Source organism: Pipistrellus kuhlii, unplaced genomic scaffold, assembly GCF_014108245.1.
Source record: "Pipistrellus kuhlii isolate mPipKuh1 unplaced genomic scaffold, mPipKuh1.p scaffold_m20_p_6, whole genome shotgun sequence".
Taxonomy (NCBI): domain Eukaryota; kingdom Metazoa; phylum Chordata; class Mammalia; order Chiroptera; family Vespertilionidae; genus Pipistrellus; species Pipistrellus kuhlii.
In genome coordinates this window covers 11,931,568-11,952,582 of record NW_023425562.1, presented here as the reverse complement: position 1 = coordinate 11,952,582, position 21,015 = coordinate 11,931,568, and the positions used below count along the sequence as shown (strand labels likewise).

The 21,015-nt window shown below is 35.9% G+C and overlaps 1 protein-coding gene across 1 annotated transcript in view; it reads right to left on the bottom strand.

Annotated features, from left to right (window-relative positions):
• PIK3C3 (phosphatidylinositol 3-kinase catalytic subunit type 3) overlaps window positions 1–21,015 on the bottom strand; it is a 66,438-nt gene that overhangs the window by 29,701 nt on the left and 15,722 nt on the right. The window contains exons 5-12 of the mRNA XM_036418637.2: window positions 17,776–17,862; window positions 16,839–16,934; window positions 13,567–13,638; window positions 12,958–13,062; window positions 12,213–12,305; window positions 4,809–4,994; window positions 2,139–2,293; window positions 561–651 (exon numbers count right to left, since the gene is read on the bottom strand). Of these exons, the coding sequence (XP_036274530.1) occupies window positions 561–651; window positions 2,139–2,293; window positions 4,809–4,994; window positions 12,213–12,305; window positions 12,958–13,062; window positions 13,567–13,638; window positions 16,839–16,934; window positions 17,776–17,862 (885 nt within the window). The remainder of the gene's footprint in view (window positions 1–560; window positions 652–2,138; window positions 2,294–4,808; window positions 4,995–12,212; window positions 12,306–12,957; window positions 13,063–13,566; window positions 13,639–16,838; window positions 16,935–17,775; window positions 17,863–21,015) is intronic.

Here is a 21,015-nt window from a genome sequence, read left to right as displayed (position 1 = left end):
TATTTGGTTTATTAATCAAAATCAATGTTTTAAAAGCCACCATAGGCCCTGGCTGGTGTTTCTCTGTGGTTAGTGTTGGCCTGCAGACTGAAGGGTCTCAGGTTCAATTTGCAGTCAAAGGCACTTACCTGGGTTGCAAGTTCTATCCTGAGACCCAATAGCCGGAGGCAACTGATGAACTCATGTGTCTCTCACATGGATGTTTCTCTCTCTCTCTCGCCCTCTCTCTCTCTCCAGTGTGGATAACTGGTTAGAGCATCTTCCCATGCATTGAAGGGTCTCAGGTTTGTATCCTGGTCAGGGCACATACCCAGGTTGTATGTTTAATACACAGTTGGGTCACGTGTATGAGGCACCTGATTGATAGATAGATGTTTCTCCCTCTGTCCCTCCCTCCCTCCTTCCCTCTCCTTTCCTCTCTCTCAAGAATCAATGAAAAACATATCCTCAGGTGAGGATTAAAATCAATCAATAAGTAAAAATTTTAAAAATGAAAACCACTCAGAGGTGTTTACCTGAAGGATCTCTCCTATAGCAAAGTGGAAAAGCTCTGCACTCACCTCCAGATTTTCACCATCTGAACCTTCTTTTGTTTTAGATGCAGGGGGAGGGGAAGACACTGGAGGAACAGGACTGGTTATAATTTGGGAGCTGAAAAAAATAATAGGAGATATCACTGATATGTAACAGATTCTGTTTGGAACTGCAGACACTTTTTTTTTTTTTTTAAACACAGTTCATCTCGCTGTGTCTGGACAATGTGTCGCTTCCTAAGGTGTGTTCTGGGCAACACCAGAGTCACAGTATGCTCCGGAAGAGGCCCTGTGGTCAATGGATACAGTAATAGCTGCTTGGAGATGTGCAGGTCTGCATATTGCTAAGCACTATTGTTATAAAAATAAAGCCCATTTTACTTTAAACAAGCATTTCAGCATTTCTCAAACATATTTGGTCACAAAGCCACCCTAGCAACTTTATATCTTTTTAAAAATACACAAATTAGTGACCAGCAGACCATGATTTGGGAAATACCAGGTTGGGTCGCAGTTTATATCCTGCCATAAAATCTTAAGCAGACCCTGAGAAAACATTCTAGGTGGCATAAGTAAGGAGGAAGGTAGTATGACTAGAGACAGAGACTTCCAATGTATAGTGGGAGAAAAGGTAAAGTGTGCATTCTCTTAAAAATAAAAAGTTTCCCCCCCGTTTTTTAGTTCTCCAAATGAAACACGGAAGATAAAACAGTATTAACACGATCATAAAAAAATTCAGAAATATAATCTTGAGCCCATGTGATAACTGAAATACCTGTTTCAGGTAATCTGATTTCTAGAACTCATTCTCAAGACTTTACAAAATAGCTTATCATCATTGGGCCTCAAAGTTCTCGCCCAAAGGTTCCTATTTATTGCAAATATTAAGATTTTATGGAAAACACAATGGCAAAGTAAAAGAACATGGAGTCAACTCTACCATTTGCAAGTTATGCACTTTGGGCAATTTACTTAACTTCTAGTAAGGTATTGATATCTAAATTCTGGATATGTTCATCTGCCTCAGTAGATTACTGTTAACAAGGCAATTTATGTAGACTACCTCACAGTGTCTGCTACAGAGGTGAGAGTTCTTAATTGTTATTATTGTTACTAGCTGATTTTAATTCAAGTAACATGTTCTTTATTTAGTATAAATACTAAAATATTTAATTTTACAATAAAATACTTGAGTCCGCTAACATGCCCTGCCCTCATTTAATACTATCTAAACACTTACTGAGCATTGTGTAATAGGCACTTTTCTAAAAGTTTTATGTGTATTAACTCATCCAATGTTTCAACAACTCTTAAAGATCAGTTACTATTGCTATATCCCTGCTTTGAAGATGAGAAACTGGGGCCACACAGGATATGCAACTTATACAATGTACACACTAGTAAGTGACGGAGTCAAGGTTTTAACTTGGGTAGTTTGACTCCATTGCGTGCAAAAACTGTGAATGCACTTGCCATATTCATTGGTAAGATTTCAAACTTATTACCAACTAGGATTTTGTACACGTAGGGAAAATGGAAAGAAGACAGTTGGAAAAGGAGAGAAACTCTCCGATGTGAAAACCAGTCCTCCCTGGATAACCATACCTATCTATTTCTGCAGAATTTATTCCAGAAGTTGATATACTTTCTGACACTGAACCCTGATTATCCTTCTTGGTAGGTTCTAATCCATTCTTTATATCATCAAAATTTTCATATTTGAGAGCTTGGACCAGCTGTAATAGGTACATCAATAAATCCTGGAAAATAAAGAAATGAGATAATATTTAAAAAAATGCAGTATGGTTATAGACATAACTTACTAAATATTCACTTTTTCTACCACTTATCAGCTGTTTCCTTTGTCAGATCACTAGGATGCCTAACCTTGTGGTGTTTCACTGGGTTTTCATCTATAGATGGACAGATCATAAGATCATACAAGCCTTAGAAGGAGGTATGAGGATTAAGTCAATTAATAGAAGAAACTCACAAAGTAGTGCCTGGCACAGAGTATGTGGTCAGTAAATGCCACTAACTATTTAAAGTAGTATCCAAAAAGCATAGCAAACACCAAAAATAAACAAACTTGCCCCATATAAATTTTTCTCATAACTATCAAGTGACATAGCAACTATTATCATACTTTTTTTGGAAAGGAAACTGAGGTGAGAATAATACAGAGTGCAATGTTCCCAAAGACATATACACTGAGTGGCCATATTATTATGATCTTGGAACGCATAATAATTTGACCAGTTGGTGTATATATAGAGGCCCTTATATATAGAATTTGTGCATGGGTGGGATCTGGCCAGCCTGGCCAGGGGAAGGGGACATGGGAGGTTGGCCAGCCAGCCTACCTGCTGGTCGAACTCCTGTTCGAGGGGACAATTGGCATATTAGCCTTTTATTATATAGGCTATACACTCAGTGGTCAGATTATTATGCATTCAGAGGTCGTAATAATTTGGCCACATAGGTATATAGAGTCAGAGAAAAGACAAAACTCAGATCTTAATATACTAGTACATCTAATAAATTAATAGTTTTTTTTTAGCTGAGTATATATAATTCAGTACTGAAGTAAGGTCAGAGAAAGGAAAACCATGAGCTAACTTAACCACCATAGTGTTTATGCTATATATATTGTTGAAATTAAAAAAACAAAAAACAAAAAATAACACCCTAAAAATTAATCATTGAACCACAGTTTGCAGTTTAGAATGCATGTAATAATGTTTTTATATTTTCTACCTCATAACAAAAATTATAAATGGTCTAGGAAAAGCTCAGTATCTACATGAACACTGATAACTCCAGACACAAACACTTAGCCTCTGTTGAGGGAATCAAAGCCAGGCAATCAGAAATAATAATTTACAATTTTTCTATTTACATTATGAACTCACACTGAAGCATTGTGTTGGCTACACCATAGAGGCCTTTATCTAAACTCTATGATTCATGTCAAACATAAAGAGTTAATGACTTGCGTGAAATTTCTAATGAATTTAAAAATGAGTATTTTGATATTTCAAATAAATATGTAATTTTTTTATTGCAATACAGTAAAGACAATTAGGAAGGAGAAGATAATATGCAAAATCACAATGCTAAGAACTAGTCTTTAATAAGAGGGTGGATAACATACTGTTCTGATAAAATTATGCAATATCTGAGATTTTCCTCAGGGAAGGTAATGAATGGGAGGGAACAGGGGGAAAAGAGGTGTTACAGATGAAATAAGATTGGCAATGAGTTGGCATTTGTTAAAGATGGGTATTTTAAATGCGAACATTTACTATTCAATTTATTTTAGTGTTTAAACTTTACAATAATTAAATATACACATATACATATCGACCTTAATAAAAGCTGAGTTTTGCTTCTTGAAATTCAGATACCATTATGAATTAAAAATGATTTAATTGTACTTAATAAAGATCTTTGATAACGTTCTATGGGATCAGCATTCCTAGATACATTCCTAGAGGTTCGAGTAGTTATTCCATATCCCAAAAGCACTGCAGGCTGGCACAGACTATTAGATTATGTTTGACAGCACATTCACCCAATAAAAATTCATAAGTAAAAAATATTGCTGGATTAGTCTACCTTATTAGAAATTATTAAAATTCAAGATGCAGCGATACTTTGTGTCAACACAGACTGTTCCTCCATCCCTTGGGGCCTGAGATATGAAAACAGCCAGCATCAAGTTTGCAGGCTTTGCTTTCCAGAGGATTCAAAACCACCTTCAGAAAGTCTATACATACACACAACTGTCAGCAATGGAAAGTGTAAAGGAGTTTGAAGGAGAATAAGATGACCATACACCTCTGTTTTAGAGGCCCCAAGGGCTTTGCAAGGCTACAATTAAATGGGGCTTGTTGTATACTGACTAATAGAGAGGATCTGAATTATTCCCTAGCTGGTGCTGCATTAAACCATTTTTCATTAGAATTCCTCTTTCCAGACAGAGAGACACAAGCTGTGCTGCCAGGTGAGTGTCCTGGGAGAGATTGTCCTATCATGAAACAGATCAGGAAGTAAGTTTTCATTTCACAGAGGAGTCCCTGGAGGAATATTTTAATTTTACTTCTGAAAACATACCCAGTATATTCTCTTCTCCCCTGAAAAAATCTCCCTACCCCTCCTTTCTCTAACACACACACACACACACACACACACACACACACACACACACTCAGAGCCTCGGATCAGGTTCTAGTTTAACAGGTACCCAAAGAGGAATAATGAATACTGATGTACCTCATCATCTGCCTGGCGCAGCCGGGCCACGGCGTAGCGCCGCACTGTGGGGTTGGTGTAATGGGAGGACAGTAGCTCCAGGGAATCCTCCACGTCCATGGGCTTCCATTTCCCCAGCAGTTCCAATGCCTGTTTGGCCTCCTGAGGTAGATCCCAATTAACACATTTCAAGAATTTTGTCAAAGCCTAAAACCAGAAAAGATGTTTAAATTATTAGAAACAGCAGCCTAAGACCTGGGGCAGGGAAGGTCATGAAGCAGGTTCCCCTTGGTCCTGACGGAAGAGTGGCAGAGTCAGTGACAGACTCCTTCTGTGAACACTGCACAGTCATAGAAACACAATGCTGGGCAGGAAAATACAAAAGCATGTTCCCTCTAACTTCACAGGTCAAACTACTTTCAGGGCACTATGAATTTTTCCAGTTTTCTTTTACTTTTCTTCACGATGTTTTGCTATTTTTATTTATTTTTAATTGTGTGTGTGTGTGTATTATTGATATTTAGGGAGAAAGAGAGGAAAGGAGAATGATAGAAAAGTTTATGAGAGAGGTCATTAATTGGCTGCCTCATGCACAGCCCCCACTGGAGATTGAACCCACAACGCGGGCATATGCCCTGACCAAGAATCGGATTGGAGACCTTTTGGTTCCTGGGTCAATGCTCAAGCACTAAGCAGCAGGGCTTGCTTTGGTATTTTAAAACTCTAGAGGCCTCAAGACAAAGTTGAGGCATGTCTCATGAACTCCCCAATGCTTTTGATACGATCTGACCGTTTTACCACATTTACATGTGACATAAAATAGCCAATGAATGAGAAATTCTGAAGCCAAAGCAGGGCAGACTCCTCACCACTAGGCAGACTCCTCACTAACTCACCTTGAACATTTCTCTAGAGTTATTGGGTTTCTTAGATACTCACATACATAAGGACTCAAATGATTATGTTATGTATCTCTTCACAGACAGAGACAAACACTCCACAGAAACAAGTGTAAAAATAGATAAACATAGAAGGAGTAGCAAGATTCAGATGTTTTTTAGTAGGTTTCTAAAACCTCACCACTTTAGATCGGTAGCATACTGAAGTTTTCACCAGACTGTCAGGTAAGTAAATTACCTTGGAGCATGTCACTCATGGTTGCATACATAATAGATGCTCTTTAAAGAAAGCAGCTTACCTGTCAAAAATTCAACTTTCCAGGAACTATTTGGCAACTTTCAGCTCTTCCTTCAGTAGCTGCCTCAATCCTACTACCTTCATTTAAATGATGCTCTTCTAACTGCCAAATACTTTTGAGGGCTTTCTTATTTCTACAACTGGAGTCTGCATTCCCCAAGGACAGCTACCTATTTCTCCTGCACACAGTTTAGTACAGTGTTTCCTCTTCCAACAAGAACACACTCTGCCCTAGGAACCATCCATGCAATTATTTTTCACTTCTAAAATGTATGTCTAGCTTGAATGTGGAAACAAAGCAATACTTCTTAAATAACTACAGCAAAAGGTTTTCCATTTCATCTTACATCAGCAACCTTAATAGAAACATGCGGCTATGTGCTTACTATAAGCAAATCTTGCAGCATACCTATATACTCAACTCAATAACTGGAACAGTCTAACTCCCACATTTTCAGATTTGTAGACTTATTAGTAAGATTTATAGCATACACTACTGCCAATATATATAAGACACTGTACAAAGATTTTCTCAACTTTATAATATTAAATGTTACAAATATAGACAAGGAGGTAGTAGGATGAAGGAAACAAGAAGAGAAATGATAAAGACAGAAAGCATAAGACTCTGAAGACAGCAATAATAATGATAATACTTCATCTTAAAGATGCTTTATTGATCTCTGTAAAGGTAAGGATTCAAACTTAATGTGATCCCCGGAGTGTATACATAAGCTTGAGAACCAGTGTATTTTTTGGGTCAAATCCCAACTCTTGGCTCCATCAATTATTAGCTGAGTCATTTGGAGCACATTATTTAACTTCTAAGTGACCTATTTCATTAGGTTGTAGTTAAAATTAAATAAGTTATTGAATAAAAATGTTTAGGACAATAGCTGATACATAATAAATGTTAATATTTTATTATCCAATATTTTAATCCATTTCTGATGTGGAGTCAAACATCAAATGTTATTATCACACTTATTACTGTTTTATATTAATAACAATAAATATTTTTGTCAAACTCCCTTTGATCTTAGAATTACCTCACTTGTACCACCTATTCTTAAAATCATAAGCACAATCATTTTATAGCTGAAAAATACAATACTTATCATATATATTTCTAATTTTAACTCCTACCAACTCAGTTATTGGAAATTTCTACTTTGTTGCTAAAGGAAAAGCTATTCCTCTACTCAAGACAATCCTGATACCAAGCATGTGAGTTTTTTATACCATTCAACTCCCTAATTTTCTGAAGACACCAACTGGGCATTCTACAACTTAATTCAATTGTGACATTAACACCTGGGGCCAGTCTCACATGATTAATTCCCATTTCAGGTGCCAACTTTAGATCCCCAGGGTGCCCAGATTTCTGAATACGTTCCTCCAGTTTGATATTTGCTATACTGGCTCACAGAACGCAGAGAAATACTTTACTTATTACTGCTGGGAAATTATATAGAACACAAATGAATAACCAGATGAAGAGGTACATTGGGCAAGGTCTGGAGGAGTCCCAAGCTCAAGAGCTTCTTTCCCCTTCCAGTCTGGGGTGCCTCTCCTGTTCACCAACCCAGAAGCTCTATGGATTCCATCACTTATGAAGGTTTCACTGCATAGGCATGATTTATAAATCACTGGCCCCTCTCAATCCCCAGGCCCTCTCCCAGAGATCAGGGGGCAGGGCTAAAAGTTCCAGCCCTCTAATCGCAAGGTTGATTACTCTGGCAACCAACCTCAGCCTCCAGGAGCCATCTCATTAACATAAACTCAGGTATAAACATGTTTCCTCCCATCACTACCACTCAGGAATTCCTGGGTTTTAGAAACTATGCCAGGAACCAAAGACCAAATGTATATTCCTTGTTATATTGTGGTATCACAGTTGTTTTTCTAATAAATTCAATTCAAAACATTAAAAAATGAAAGGATTTCCTCACCCTGCTCATTCCACTGGCCACATTTCCTTTGTCCAGACACTGAGGCCGAAGTCCTGGGAGCAGTCTCCAAGTCATTTTATACATTCTCTTTTCCCTGTCCTCCAACTTAGCTCTCAAAATCAGCACCCCAAGTTTTCTATATGCCTTTTTTTTCATTCTCAGCTCTGCTCCCATCTACCCTGGTTAATCTTTCTTAAAACATCACTTGTTAAGACACATGCTGTTGCTTTAGCGGTTTCCTATTGCCAGTGAAATCCAAGTCCCAAGCACAGAACTGGAGGCTCTTCATAAGCCGACCTCACCTTCCCTATTTCAGAAGAGGCTTTGTCTCTAAGCCTAACACTGCCTTACTCATGCTTTTCATCCCCATGAAGAGGACCACCAAATAAAAAATACCATGAAAGCATACTCAAATTTAAAGACCAGTCTTTGCTCTGTGAAACCTCCTTCATATCACAGCACACCAACCCTGTTCTACTCCACATTTCTGTTATAGTAATTACCTAAACGTTTGCTAAAAGAATAACCTTTGATCAATTATTATCACATACTTCTCCATTTTGATTATATTTAAACTAGAAGACCGGTGCACAAAATTCATGCAAGGGTGTGTGTGTGTGTGTGTGTGTGTGTCCCCTCAGCCCACCCAGGACCCTTTGGGGAATGTCCAATTGTCCGATGCCCACAGGATCAGACCTAAACTGGCAGTCAGACATCCCTCTTGCAATCTGGGACCACTGGCTCCTAACAGCTCGCCCGCCAGCCTCATCACTGATTGCCCCTTACCATTCTGCCTGCCTGCCTGATCGCCCCTAACTGCTCTTTTGCCTGTCTGATCGCCCCTAACTGTTTACCTGCCTGTTTGGTCTTAACTGCCTCTGCCTTGCCCCAGTGGCTTCATCCAGAAGGTCATTCATATTATGCTTTTATTATTATAGAATTATAAATGTTCTTTCCCTGAAACAATTTTAGTTTATATAAAGACTAAGAAATGATATTGAAAGTATGTACTTTTTAATAACACTAGACCAAGAATTGATAACAAGTGCTTCTTGAACTGAATTAATCCCACCATGGTTTGCCACCAACTTCTTGTCAGGATGCAAAAATATGATTGTGTCTGAGAGTGCCAATGTCACTGTCTCAGTAGCTACCTTCAGAACATTCAGTGTATCACCATTACTTTACCATACATGACTCTTCCTATAATATTACATTTTCCTCCAACATAACTTAAAGGTATTAAGTACACATAACAGTTATTTTCTTAATTAACATTTTTATAAGAAAGGATGTTTACCAGGAAAAAAGCTAGTTTTGAAGAGTTACAATATTCACATTTTGGGTTCCATTAAAATTAATCACTTCTTAAATGCTAATGGACCACAGATTTTAAAATACTTCATAAATTTAACTGGTTTTGTTGGACAAGCTGCTATCAACTTTGTAAGTGCAACATCAAGTCTAGGCTAGATGGCTTTCATTGGCAGTACTGAAGACTGTGTTCCAGCAAGCCCTGAAGGTCACATAGACAAAAATAGGTAGAAAGACCAAATTTAATAACAACAACAAATAAATATAACTTTGTAAGAACAAATTTCCACCAATTTGTTTTCTGGGCACTGCTATCTCCTCCAGAAAATCTTTTTAGCTTCAGTGACCAAATGCCAAATAAGCTAGAGAACTCTGTTCCTGGGAAATTGACCTTCTTTGTGTCGATAAATTAAGGGACAAGGGTACAGGAGTATCTGTTTCCTACAAAACCCATTTTAAATTATTACGAAGATACAAATGTGTCTGTGTGAATATGTTCTCTGGTCACTTCAAGGCCAATATATTGAAAAGTGCTTTCCAAACATTGGAAAATATCGTCCACTTGGTCTAGTGATCATAAGAAGCCTGTAATATGTCCTGAGAATTGAAGTTTCATCACCCACTCTTCGAAAGCTTAAAATCAACTGGTTAAATGAAACTTGTCATACACTTTATATCACTTGAGCATTTTATTTCTTTTGCACATATCTAGAAGTAATTGAATTTCAGTGGGAAGTGACTACTTTTTAAACAAACTATTTTTCTTGGGAGCCTTTCCATCTGAGGCAGTTCTGCTCTGTAAATCTATTCTATGCTTCTTGAGCCTATCCATTCTAACAGTTTAATTCAATATCTTACTGTGTATTTTAGATAAGACTGCTGTACTCAAAATACAATTTCTGTGACCAACATTATTCTTCATTTAATAGAGTATCATATCCTAACTCAATTTATTTTTATAAAACACAAAATAAGAAACCTGTGATTCTACTGAGGACTATTTTCTTTCCTGTGGTGATGAAGAGAGTAATAGTCAAAGCTAGAGTAAATTTAAAAATTCTTCTCTCATTCTTGTTATGGATATAAAGAGAATGACTCAACTACAAAGAATTTCCAAAGGCCTCAATAAAAGATAAAGATTCAAAGCTGAAGAGTTAAGATGAGTTGCAGATGAATTTTTATCTTTATTTTGAAGTTAAGAAAATACAATTGTTTCAGAAAAAAAAGTTAAAGCAGCTAAAGACCATCTCATGAAATATAAAACATACTAGAGGTCCAGTGCATGAAATTTGGGCATGGGTAGGGTCCTTAGGCCTGGTTGGCGATCAGGGCTAATCAAGTTTTGTACCTCGAGGACTCCTGGCCTCCCCACCTCCTTCTTCCCTCACTCCCTCAGTGCCCTGTTGCTGCCTCTGGTCAGCGCACCTCATAAAGAGAGAATGAACTCCCAAGGGGACAATTTGCATATTAGCCTTTTATTATATAGAAAAATTTATTCATTCTCACAGAATTATAGAACAGCTTTCTGACAGATATTAATTTTCCTTTTGTTTCTCTGTTCTGCCCACAATGCATTTCATAATTTCTGTTGAGGCATGTGCATGATGCTACAGACTAGGATCTCTACAATCCTCTATTTTGTCTTTACTGATGACTTTCTAATCTAACTCATAAATATGAGCACATCAAGAAGCAACATTGAAAATCTGTGTTGCACAGGTTCCTTAATCTAAGACTCAAGTTTCCTCACCTGTAGAACAGTAACAATATTTAAATTGGCCCAGCCGGTAAGGCTCAGTGGTTGAGCATTGAACTCTGAACCAAGAGGTCATAGTTTGATTCCTGGTCAGGGCACATGCCCAGGTTTCAGACTTGATCCCCAGTAGGGGGCATGTAGGAGGCAGCTGATCAATGATTCTCTCTCATCACTGACATTTCTATTCCTCTCTTTCTCTCTCCCTGCCTCTCTGAAATCAATTAAAACATATTATCATTAGTAATAATACCTAAATTATGGGGTTGTTATGAGGCATAAAAGATCCTTGGCTTAAAAAGCTGTTTAATAGATACTGGTTACTATTATCACATTTTAAGAGTCTTTGAACCAATGTTCTAAGAATTTGCAGACTATTTTAGAACTGGAAGAGACTTAAAGTACGCTATCATTTAATCAATCATATTATATCTGAGGAAATTAAAGCTTAGAGAGATGAAATAATCTGCCTGCAGCAAAAAGCTTATTAGTGGCAATACTGAGAGTTAAAACTAAGTCTGCAGACGCAGGTCTAGTACTGACTTCATCATAATTCTCTCCCCAGAGACTTTATCTGTTCCATGGCTTCATTATGGAAAGCAAATGTCTAGTTCTGATCCAGCCTCTATCTTGCACTCCAAGCTGGCTGTCACTCTACCAACTCAATTTATACATTTCAAATTATAATACATTTCTCATACTCTCTCTAGCCATTCATCCTCCAGAATTCTACAGTCCTTTAGTGATGTAAATATTCTGCTAGCCAATCCAGGCTCAAAGAAGTGAGAAGAAAAAAGACAACTTAACATTTATTCTGTACCTATTATTCACCAGGTACTCGGGCAGGTTATTCACCTGTATTATCTTACCTGCTAAGGAGCATTTCATCATTAAAAATGAGGAAACCAAGCTTCCAAAGCAAATTGCCTCATCTTATCTACCAATAATAAGTTGCAGCACCAGAAACCAAACTCATGCCCCTGACCTAACCAATTCAGTCGCTATCTACGCATCAGCAAATGGGTACATGTGTCTGTGTGTCTATCTCTCTAATTTTTTAAAAAAATGGATTATCACATATATTGTTCTGAAACTTTTTAATAAATTTGATAAGAACTCTGTATTTCCATGGCAGTAATGCTTTGCCTCGTTCATTAGCAACAAACATTGTAGATACATTTGATACATGAAAACATTCAAGAAACTTACTTTTTCTTGGTTAGTAAGATAATATCTAAACTTCCAAACAAGATCTTGTTCTTCATATGTGAGTTGCTTGGTTGGTGGATAACTCACAATAATCTGCAACAAATAAAATAAAAAAAGAACGACTTTTACCAAATATATTCTTCCTCTGTATTTCCATTTCATTTAAAATTTTTCATTTATTTAAATATTTCTAATATAGAACTACTGTGGAAACATGGATAATGTGCATGCAGCCAAGTAAGACTTAAATTTACTGTTTTTATCAGTCCAAAAAAGATATTACTAAAGGGGAGAAAAAGATAAGATGAAAAAATCATACTCCATATAAAGTATATAACTACAGACCTAATTTAATTAAACCAAACCAAACCAAACCAAACCAAACCAAACCAAACCAAATAACTAAAGCCTCGCCCTTAAACAGGAAAAATCCAAACAACAACTCTTTCTCTTATCCAGTCAACATGCACAACCATGCTTGTGTGCACACCAAGGTCTCTCTTGGGCAATGCAGCTTAAGGCCATCGGGCCAGTTGTAAAAGTGCTATTGGTGAAAGTATATGCTATCTGTAGCTCTATCTCCAGGATGCATATATTTACTGAAAGTCCCAAAATAATAATAAAACTACCAAAATTTAAAATTACTTTGGTTTCATTAACCTTCATAAAGTGAAGTGGTATCATATCAATTATAACCAACATACCCATGTAATTCTTTTTATATTGATATTTTATAAATTCTTACATTTAGTTGGTCTCTTGTGGCAGCATTAGGCTTGAGATCATGGTCAGAAGGTCCACTTCTTAAACTCCGGGCAAGCTTGTGGTGTTTGCTCTCAACCAAGTTCTCCTATTAATTATTTTAAAATATTTATCAACGATGTAAAGTTCACCAAAAGGAATTTTCAATACCAGTTAGAAATAGAAAAGTTAATAGTTACTTAAGACCATTTTATAATACTATTTTATTTTGGTTACAACTTTAGTCTCCTATGTGTCTTAAAAATATATCACCATTTCGAGGTAATAAAACCAAGCATGCTTTATGCTTCACTAGTGCCCTAACAGGCATGCACATGGCATTCCAGCTTCTTAAAACATCTCTATTCTCCAGGCATTAAAGGTTTTTATGTTCTCTCTCCATTCAAACACCACCTTCTCTCTAAGATTTTCCCTCACAACCCAGACTAAAATCCTATCTGAACTTGATTCTAGATAGCTGAAGTGGATTTATAAATCACTTTTAGGTAACTGAGGTACTTATATACTTTTGAAAAAGAAGTGTATGATGTCCATCTAAGTCATAATCACTCTGGATTGGAGCATTTTTGTAAGAAACTGGATAATAACTTACCATAGACATCTGAGGGTCAGGAACTTTCACTATCTCAAAGCTTGTTAAAATTGGAGATGACTCATCACCATCCTGGATTACAATGTGATAAATTTCCAAAATAAGAAGGTAAATAAAATTTAACCAAATGGTAAAAAACAATCCATGATAATGTACACTTCAATTACTTTAATTCTATTTAATGAACATCCTTCCTTTCAAAATTAATCTTATTTCAACTACATTTTAAAATATATTTTTACCTTTTGTTGCTGATAAAATATTTCAAGAAAAATAAAATATTACAATAAAAAAATTGTAATATAGGTTTTTTGTTGTTTTTTTTTTTTTAGAGATATGAGGTCTGGAAATCACACGATTTTTGTCTTTATTTTACAAAAAAAACTCTGGCCGAAACCGGTTTGGCTTAATGGATAGAGCGTCGGCTTGGGGACTGAAAGATCCTGGGTTCGATTCCGGTCAAGGGCATGTACCTTGGCTGCGGGCATATCCCCAGTAGGAGGTGTGCAAGAGGCAGCTGATCGATGACTCTCTCTCATCGATGTTTCTAACTCTCTATCCCTCTCTCTTCCTCTCTATAGAATCAATAAAATATATTTAAAAAACAAAAACAAAAAAACAAACACCTGTTTATAATGACAGAGCATAAAAAAAATGTTCAAATTTCTAAACTTAGAATAAGAAATAACAGAGCTAATTAAAATACAATATAACAGATGAGTTATCTCACTTGCAAAAACTACTAACTAGATGTTGGCAACTTCAAATTATCACAGTCGAGTTCCACTCAGAAGTAGAATTATAAGTGTGAGGTTAAAGCTACTCAAATTTATACACAAGAGTCTCAGCAGCATGGCTTCTCAGAGGGATAGCTACTCAACACAATGCAAACCTGAATAACGAGAATCAGTCCATCAATTCTTAAGAAATAAAGCTGTCTTATTTTGTTGGCATTATCATTTTGTGAAAAATGTTGGCTTTTATTTTGATCCAATTCAGGGAAGAAAAGGTAATATAGAATAATAAAATGTCTCTGCATAAGAACTGGAAAAGACTAAACTAATTAAAGTCAAAATTCATTTCCTCACAATTGTATACACAACATCAAATTTTTCTGTCAATTTCCAAATGCTCCTATAATTTCAACTTTAGATATGTGCAACTAAATCAGGAGACTGAAAGAGGGGAAGTACTGTGACTTTACTTTAGTCCAGTAATTGAGTCTTAGAGAAACCACAAATTCCCACAGCCACTGTTTAACAGGCTGGTTCTCAGTGACAACACCAGAAAACACATTTATCAGCCCAACTGTGACAAGTAATCTTCACTAAGGCTATCTGTCACAAAAGACAGGTGACAAGGAAGTCTATTTCCATTAGATTCAATACACTGGCCCAGCAATCTTTACACTAAGTGGAAATATGACAGGATGGGTACACAGGCATTAATTTATGGACAATTTTTTAAGAAGCAGTAGAAAGGGGTCAAGAACCTTTACAAAAATACTTGAAATTCTTCTAATTTCTGTTCTGTTATTTCATCTATTATTAAAAAAGTCTTTCAAAAGATCCTTCACATCTCCAGTGTTCTAAATTATCACCTCCATCAGTATGCTTTTGCAATATAAACTCCATATGGGCAGAGGATAATACTTTTAATGAAATTACATATGGCATAAAGTATAAAGTGTAATTTTATTAAAATATATTGGTGACAAAATTTCATATACTATATTTCCCTTGCTTTTTATAAGATAATTTTTCTAATGAATTAATAAACAATGTTAGTCTATCTTTTTATCTCCTTTCCCCACCCCACCAAAAGAAATATCATCCTATTAATAAAAGCCTATGTGGTCGTGAGGCCTTCAAGCTGTGACGCCCTCACGTCATAATGAGCAATCACCAGGAACCTGTGTGTACACTGGACGCCCATGGGTGGGGCAGGGCTTGACACTGCCTGCTCTGCGGGGAGGTGGGCCCTGCGGCTCTGCAAGAAGAGGCCAGGGGACGCGCAGCTCCAGCCCACTTTGGGGCAATCCATCCAGGGGCCCTGGATGGGTGGGCGGGGCCTACCTCTTTGGGGCCATTGATCATGGGTCTCCTGCACTGTGAGAGGCCAGGCTGGGAGACCCCCCCCAAACCCCAGTGCACGAATTCCGTGCATCGGGCTTCTAGTTTATAAAATAAAAATCTGAAACAAGTTAATGTTTCCTAATTTTTTACTAAAAAGAAAGGATATAAGCTCAAGGGGAAAAATATAAATATTAACTTGAAAAATACCAGGAAAGTGCTTATAAATTAACTATACAAACCCTACACCTCCATTATAAATACATCTTTCAAATAATAAATTATAGTTATAAATACATATTTTTAAATCACTTGTGATAGATTTAACACACTAAAGTTGAAATGTGATTTAAAATTGCTGCTTCTAATGAACAAATATATTGCATATAAGCTTAGTTATATGCTAGAGAAAATATTTTTCTATTATGCCATGTATTAAAAGGCTGTCCTCATTCATACTGATGTAAGCACCTGTCTTAGTATTTCTACAATGATTGCAGATATCTGGTTTATGTTGTTTTGAACTATGCATACAGTTATTTCTGTGGTGCTTAAATGAAGGCCCTTCAACAAGCACTTAAGACACAGATATTTTCTAGAGGCTACATGTCAAACCACACACCACTTTCTTTCACATAATGAGCAGAGACGAGAAAATCCAGAATTGCATGTTATCACTCAGCCTACCAATAACATTATCTTAATTTTGCATTTATTTTACATATAAATAAATACAGATTTGTGAAGTCCTTCATAAGCATACTTATGTTTGGGTCACATATAAAATTACATTACATTATATATAAATACTCAAATAATAAGCAATCCTTAATGTTCAATAGCATACCAATTAAAAAAAAGCATGATTCCCCCTTTTTACTTTTCAAATAAATTTTAATTAATAAAGTTATTGCTTTAATATCTTACTTGCCACTTTTCAGAACAATTAATCAAAAAGTTTTTGATATCTTGCATATTTATATAATTCTGTAACCCATAACTGCATTCCATGAATGATCGGCTTTTGTAATCTTGGAGTTACAGGATGATTTGTGCATACATAAACAGCTGTGGCTGACAGCTGTCTTCTGCTATCCTACAACCAAATAATTCATCTCAGCAGGAACAACAGTATTTTTTTTTTTTTAATGTTTAACCTCCCCTCTACTTTAGAGACCGTAACAGTTCCAAGGCAAGTACCTTTTCATAATAAACAATTCCATATTCCTTATCGTCGCACTTGACACATCGAAACTCAACCATTAAGTACATGAAATTAGAACTTCGTTTTTCACTCTAAAAAAAAAAAAAATTCTTATGAAAAATAATCATTTTCAACATTCTCCTAAAGAATCAGTATGTATCACTATTCCTAATTCAGTAATACATGGATCTATCAGATACAACTTAGAATATGACAAATTTCATTTTGTTATTATAAATGCGCTGTTTCATACAGCACTTCTATCTTATATACAGCACCACTCTTTCATCCAGTACAGTCTACTAGTCACTTACAACTCCCTCCTAAAACTTAATGACATTGTAGGTTTATTCTGTAGTTTGGATTTTATTATATAAAATCTCGGTAATATTATCTATATATTGCATTAGAACTATTTACTTTAAAAAATAAGGATGTTCCCACAGAGGGAAGCCAGACTGTGGCTTAGGCCTGCTCCTCCCAATCCCACCATAAAAGGTAGACCATTACTTACTCTAATATATATATGTATGTGTGTGTACACAAACACACACACACACACACACACACACACACACACACTAGGGGCCTGGTGCACAAAAATCATGCACTGGGGATGAGGGGTCCCTCAGCCCAACCTGTCCCCTCTCATGTACCTGGGAGTCCTCAGGGAATGTCCTACTGACAAATGAAGCATCAAATTCACAAAGGCTTCATTTATATATTTAATACACTTATAATTCCACTACTTACTTATAACATTAAGATATAAGAAAGGCATATCCCAAGTTTTCACTTATTAGCATAGATCTCCCTAAACTACATGTTATTCAATAGTCCCAATAGATACCAGCAGTAAATCTTGTCCAAAAATTCTTGATTTAGATAGTTGTGAGAAAAATATTTTGAAATATAAAAGAGAATACAACCCACCTCATTTATCATTTCAATTTCTCTAAATGTCAATCTGTCCAACCAATCTACTTTCACCATGTGTCCTTGTCGATGGGCTTTGGTGAGCTGCAGAACAAATATAATGAAGAAAAATTTAACACAGACCACACAGAAAAGGGGGGGGGGGGGCAGCAATGCCCATTGCATCCTTTCAGAATCATACTGGAAATACTAGCTAATGTAATAAGAGATTGAGAAGAAAGAAATAAAATTATCTTGTTCACAGATGACATGATCATCTATATAGAAAATATGAAAGAATGTACCAAAAAAACCAAACCCTAAAACTAATAGCAATTATAGCAAGGTTGCAGAATATAAGATTAATATACAGAAGTCAATTACTTTCTTATATACCAGCAATAAACACGTGGAATCTATGTATATAAAAGTCTAAGCGACCAATATAACCAAACGACCAGAATGAATGGATAACTGGCTGGTAGCTATGACATGCGCTGACCCAGACCTTGTTTCTGGGGCCCAGACAGCCCCAAATCTGGTTCACCTGCACCTGCACCCAGACAGGAGGGAGGAGGGAGCCGGATTCCTTGCAAAATTAGCTGTTGGTTAGCCTGCTGCTGGAGTCAACCTCCCACGGTACCTTCCCCCCACCAGGCGGCTCCCCCATCCGCCCTGATCACCGGCCATGACAAGGGAGCCCACCTGTGCACAGATTCGTGCACCAGGCCTCTATTTGAAAATAAAAACAGAGGTACAGTATTTTTCGGACCATAAGACGCTCCGGACCATAAGATGCACCAGTTTTTAGAGAAGGGAAATGAAGAAAAAAAGATTCTGAAACAAATAGTGTCCTAAAATATTTTATGTGCATTAAAACCCAACATCACAGTCATAAACACATGTAATCAACCCTGTAAAGTAAACAGCAGCATTTAGAACCATTTTAGAGCTGGGCAAGCACACAGAGACCACACAGAGCCGGGCAAGTAAAAAAACTTTTTTTTTTTTAAGTATATGTGTAGGCTATATTTGGACCATAAGACGCAGGGGCTTTTCCCCCCCCACTTCTGGGGGAAAAAAAGTGCGTCTTATGGTCCGAAAAATATGGTATGTAAATCATATCTCAATAAAACTGTTATTTTTTTAAAGCATCATTTATATGAGCACCCAGAAAAATGAAATTGGTAAAAATCTAACAAAATATGTAAAAGATCTATATGAGGAAAACTACAAAACTCTGATTAATGAAACTAAAAAACAACAAAACAAAACAAAAAAAAACCACTAATAAAAGACACTAAACAAATGGAGAGATATTCCTGTTCATGGATAGGAACACTCAAAATTGTAAAGATTTCCAGTTTGATTAAACTTGATGGATAAATTTAATGTAATCCCAGGGAAAATTCCAGTAAGGTATTTTGCAGATAACAAAAGGACACTAAAATTTATGTGGAGAGGAAATGATCTAGAACAGTCAACATAATATTGAAGGAAAGTAACAAAATCCCAGCATCAATAATTATTATAAAGCTACAATAATCAAGACAGTCTGGCATTGGCAAAAGAACAAATTATCTGTCTGTTCTTTTGCCAATGCCAGATTGTCTTAATTATTGTAGCTTTATAATATACTAATGGAATAAAGACCCTGGAAATATATTCACATAACTATATTTAAGTGATCTTTAACAAAGGAGTGGAGGTAACTCTCTGGAACAAAGATAGTCTTTTCAACAAAAGAACTAGCTAGAAATCCACATACAAAAAAATGAATCTAGAAATAGGAGTTAGACCGTTCAAAAGAAAAAAAATGTAGTACAACCCTTATTTTTCATTTTCAAGCCAATAAAAAAATTAAAGTGGATATCGGAAGCATAGAATCACAAATATTTTTAAAATATATATTTTATCGATTTTTTACAGAGAGGAAGGGAGAAATTATGAGGAAAAATAAAAATAATTACAAAGCTATATATATATATATATATATATATATATATATATATATATATATGTGTGTGTGTGTGTGTGTGTGTGTGTGTGTGTGTGTGTGTTTTAACTTTTTTTCTGTGCCATTTAAAAAAAAAAACAACAGCACACAAATAAGCAGAAAAAAAAATCCATTGTGCTCTGACACCAGACAAAACTTTTAGAGTCACAGAGCCTATGCAAAATTCTCTCTTGAAGCATTTGTAGGAACATTGCCCAATAAAAATGCCTGGTACTGCCATAGGTAAAACTATCCTCTCCACCACCACCACTCCCACACACATACACATATAGTCATACAGGGGAGTGTTTCTTGAACTACCTCCTATCTTGTTCCTCTAAATTCCTTTCATTTAAAGGACATAATATAGTAACTTTTTCAACTCTAAAATTTCCTTGAGCTAAATTAATAAATAGTCATTGAACAGAACACCATTATCCCTCAGCTAATCTATTTGAATAATACACTATGGTTCACTCATAAATATTTATTATTAAAAAGTATAATTCTTCAATAAACATTAAGACAGAGTTTCATCTGTATCAAATTAAATGCAAGCAATGCAGTAATTTATAATTGAAGACAAAATGCAGCTGTAAATAATTACTACTACTGAAAGTAAAAATGGAGTTGTACATATCTCCTAAAGAATTTGCACACATGCCTGTGTATTTAATCCTTGGGTAACATAGAAGTGTTTTCAGCTTCCTGATTAATGAAGTTTTAGCCACAAATCTTCAATTTTACTTTGAAACTTTATATAGAAATCTTACTCAGGAAGAGTAGTCTTTACCTCATAAAAGTTGCATTCAGCTGAACTTCTCAGAGATTAATCTAGTCTTAAAACCATGTTACCTTCTATTTTTTTCTGGCAGGAATTATAGCTCTAAAGACAGACATAAATCAATATTATTTCAGGGTTCAATCTTCCCTTCTCAAACTAATTGTCTACTTGCTACCATTAATTTCAAGAAAAATCGAGAAATTTAGACAGTCTCAGACAACAGTAAGCAAACCAAAATGACTGATAGAAAAGATTCTACTATGTATCATCAGGAATACATTCCTTAGAGATTCCCAAATCCTTCTTTTAAGACAGAAAAAAATGGCAACACACAATCAAATAAGCTATGCTTATAAAAGTTACACATATTATTTAGGGGAAAAAACATATAGCTAAGAGATAATTTTGATGTCAATGTTGCCACTAAACAAGTTTCATAGCTTTAAATAATTTCAGCATCTGTCATCATAATCTGTTA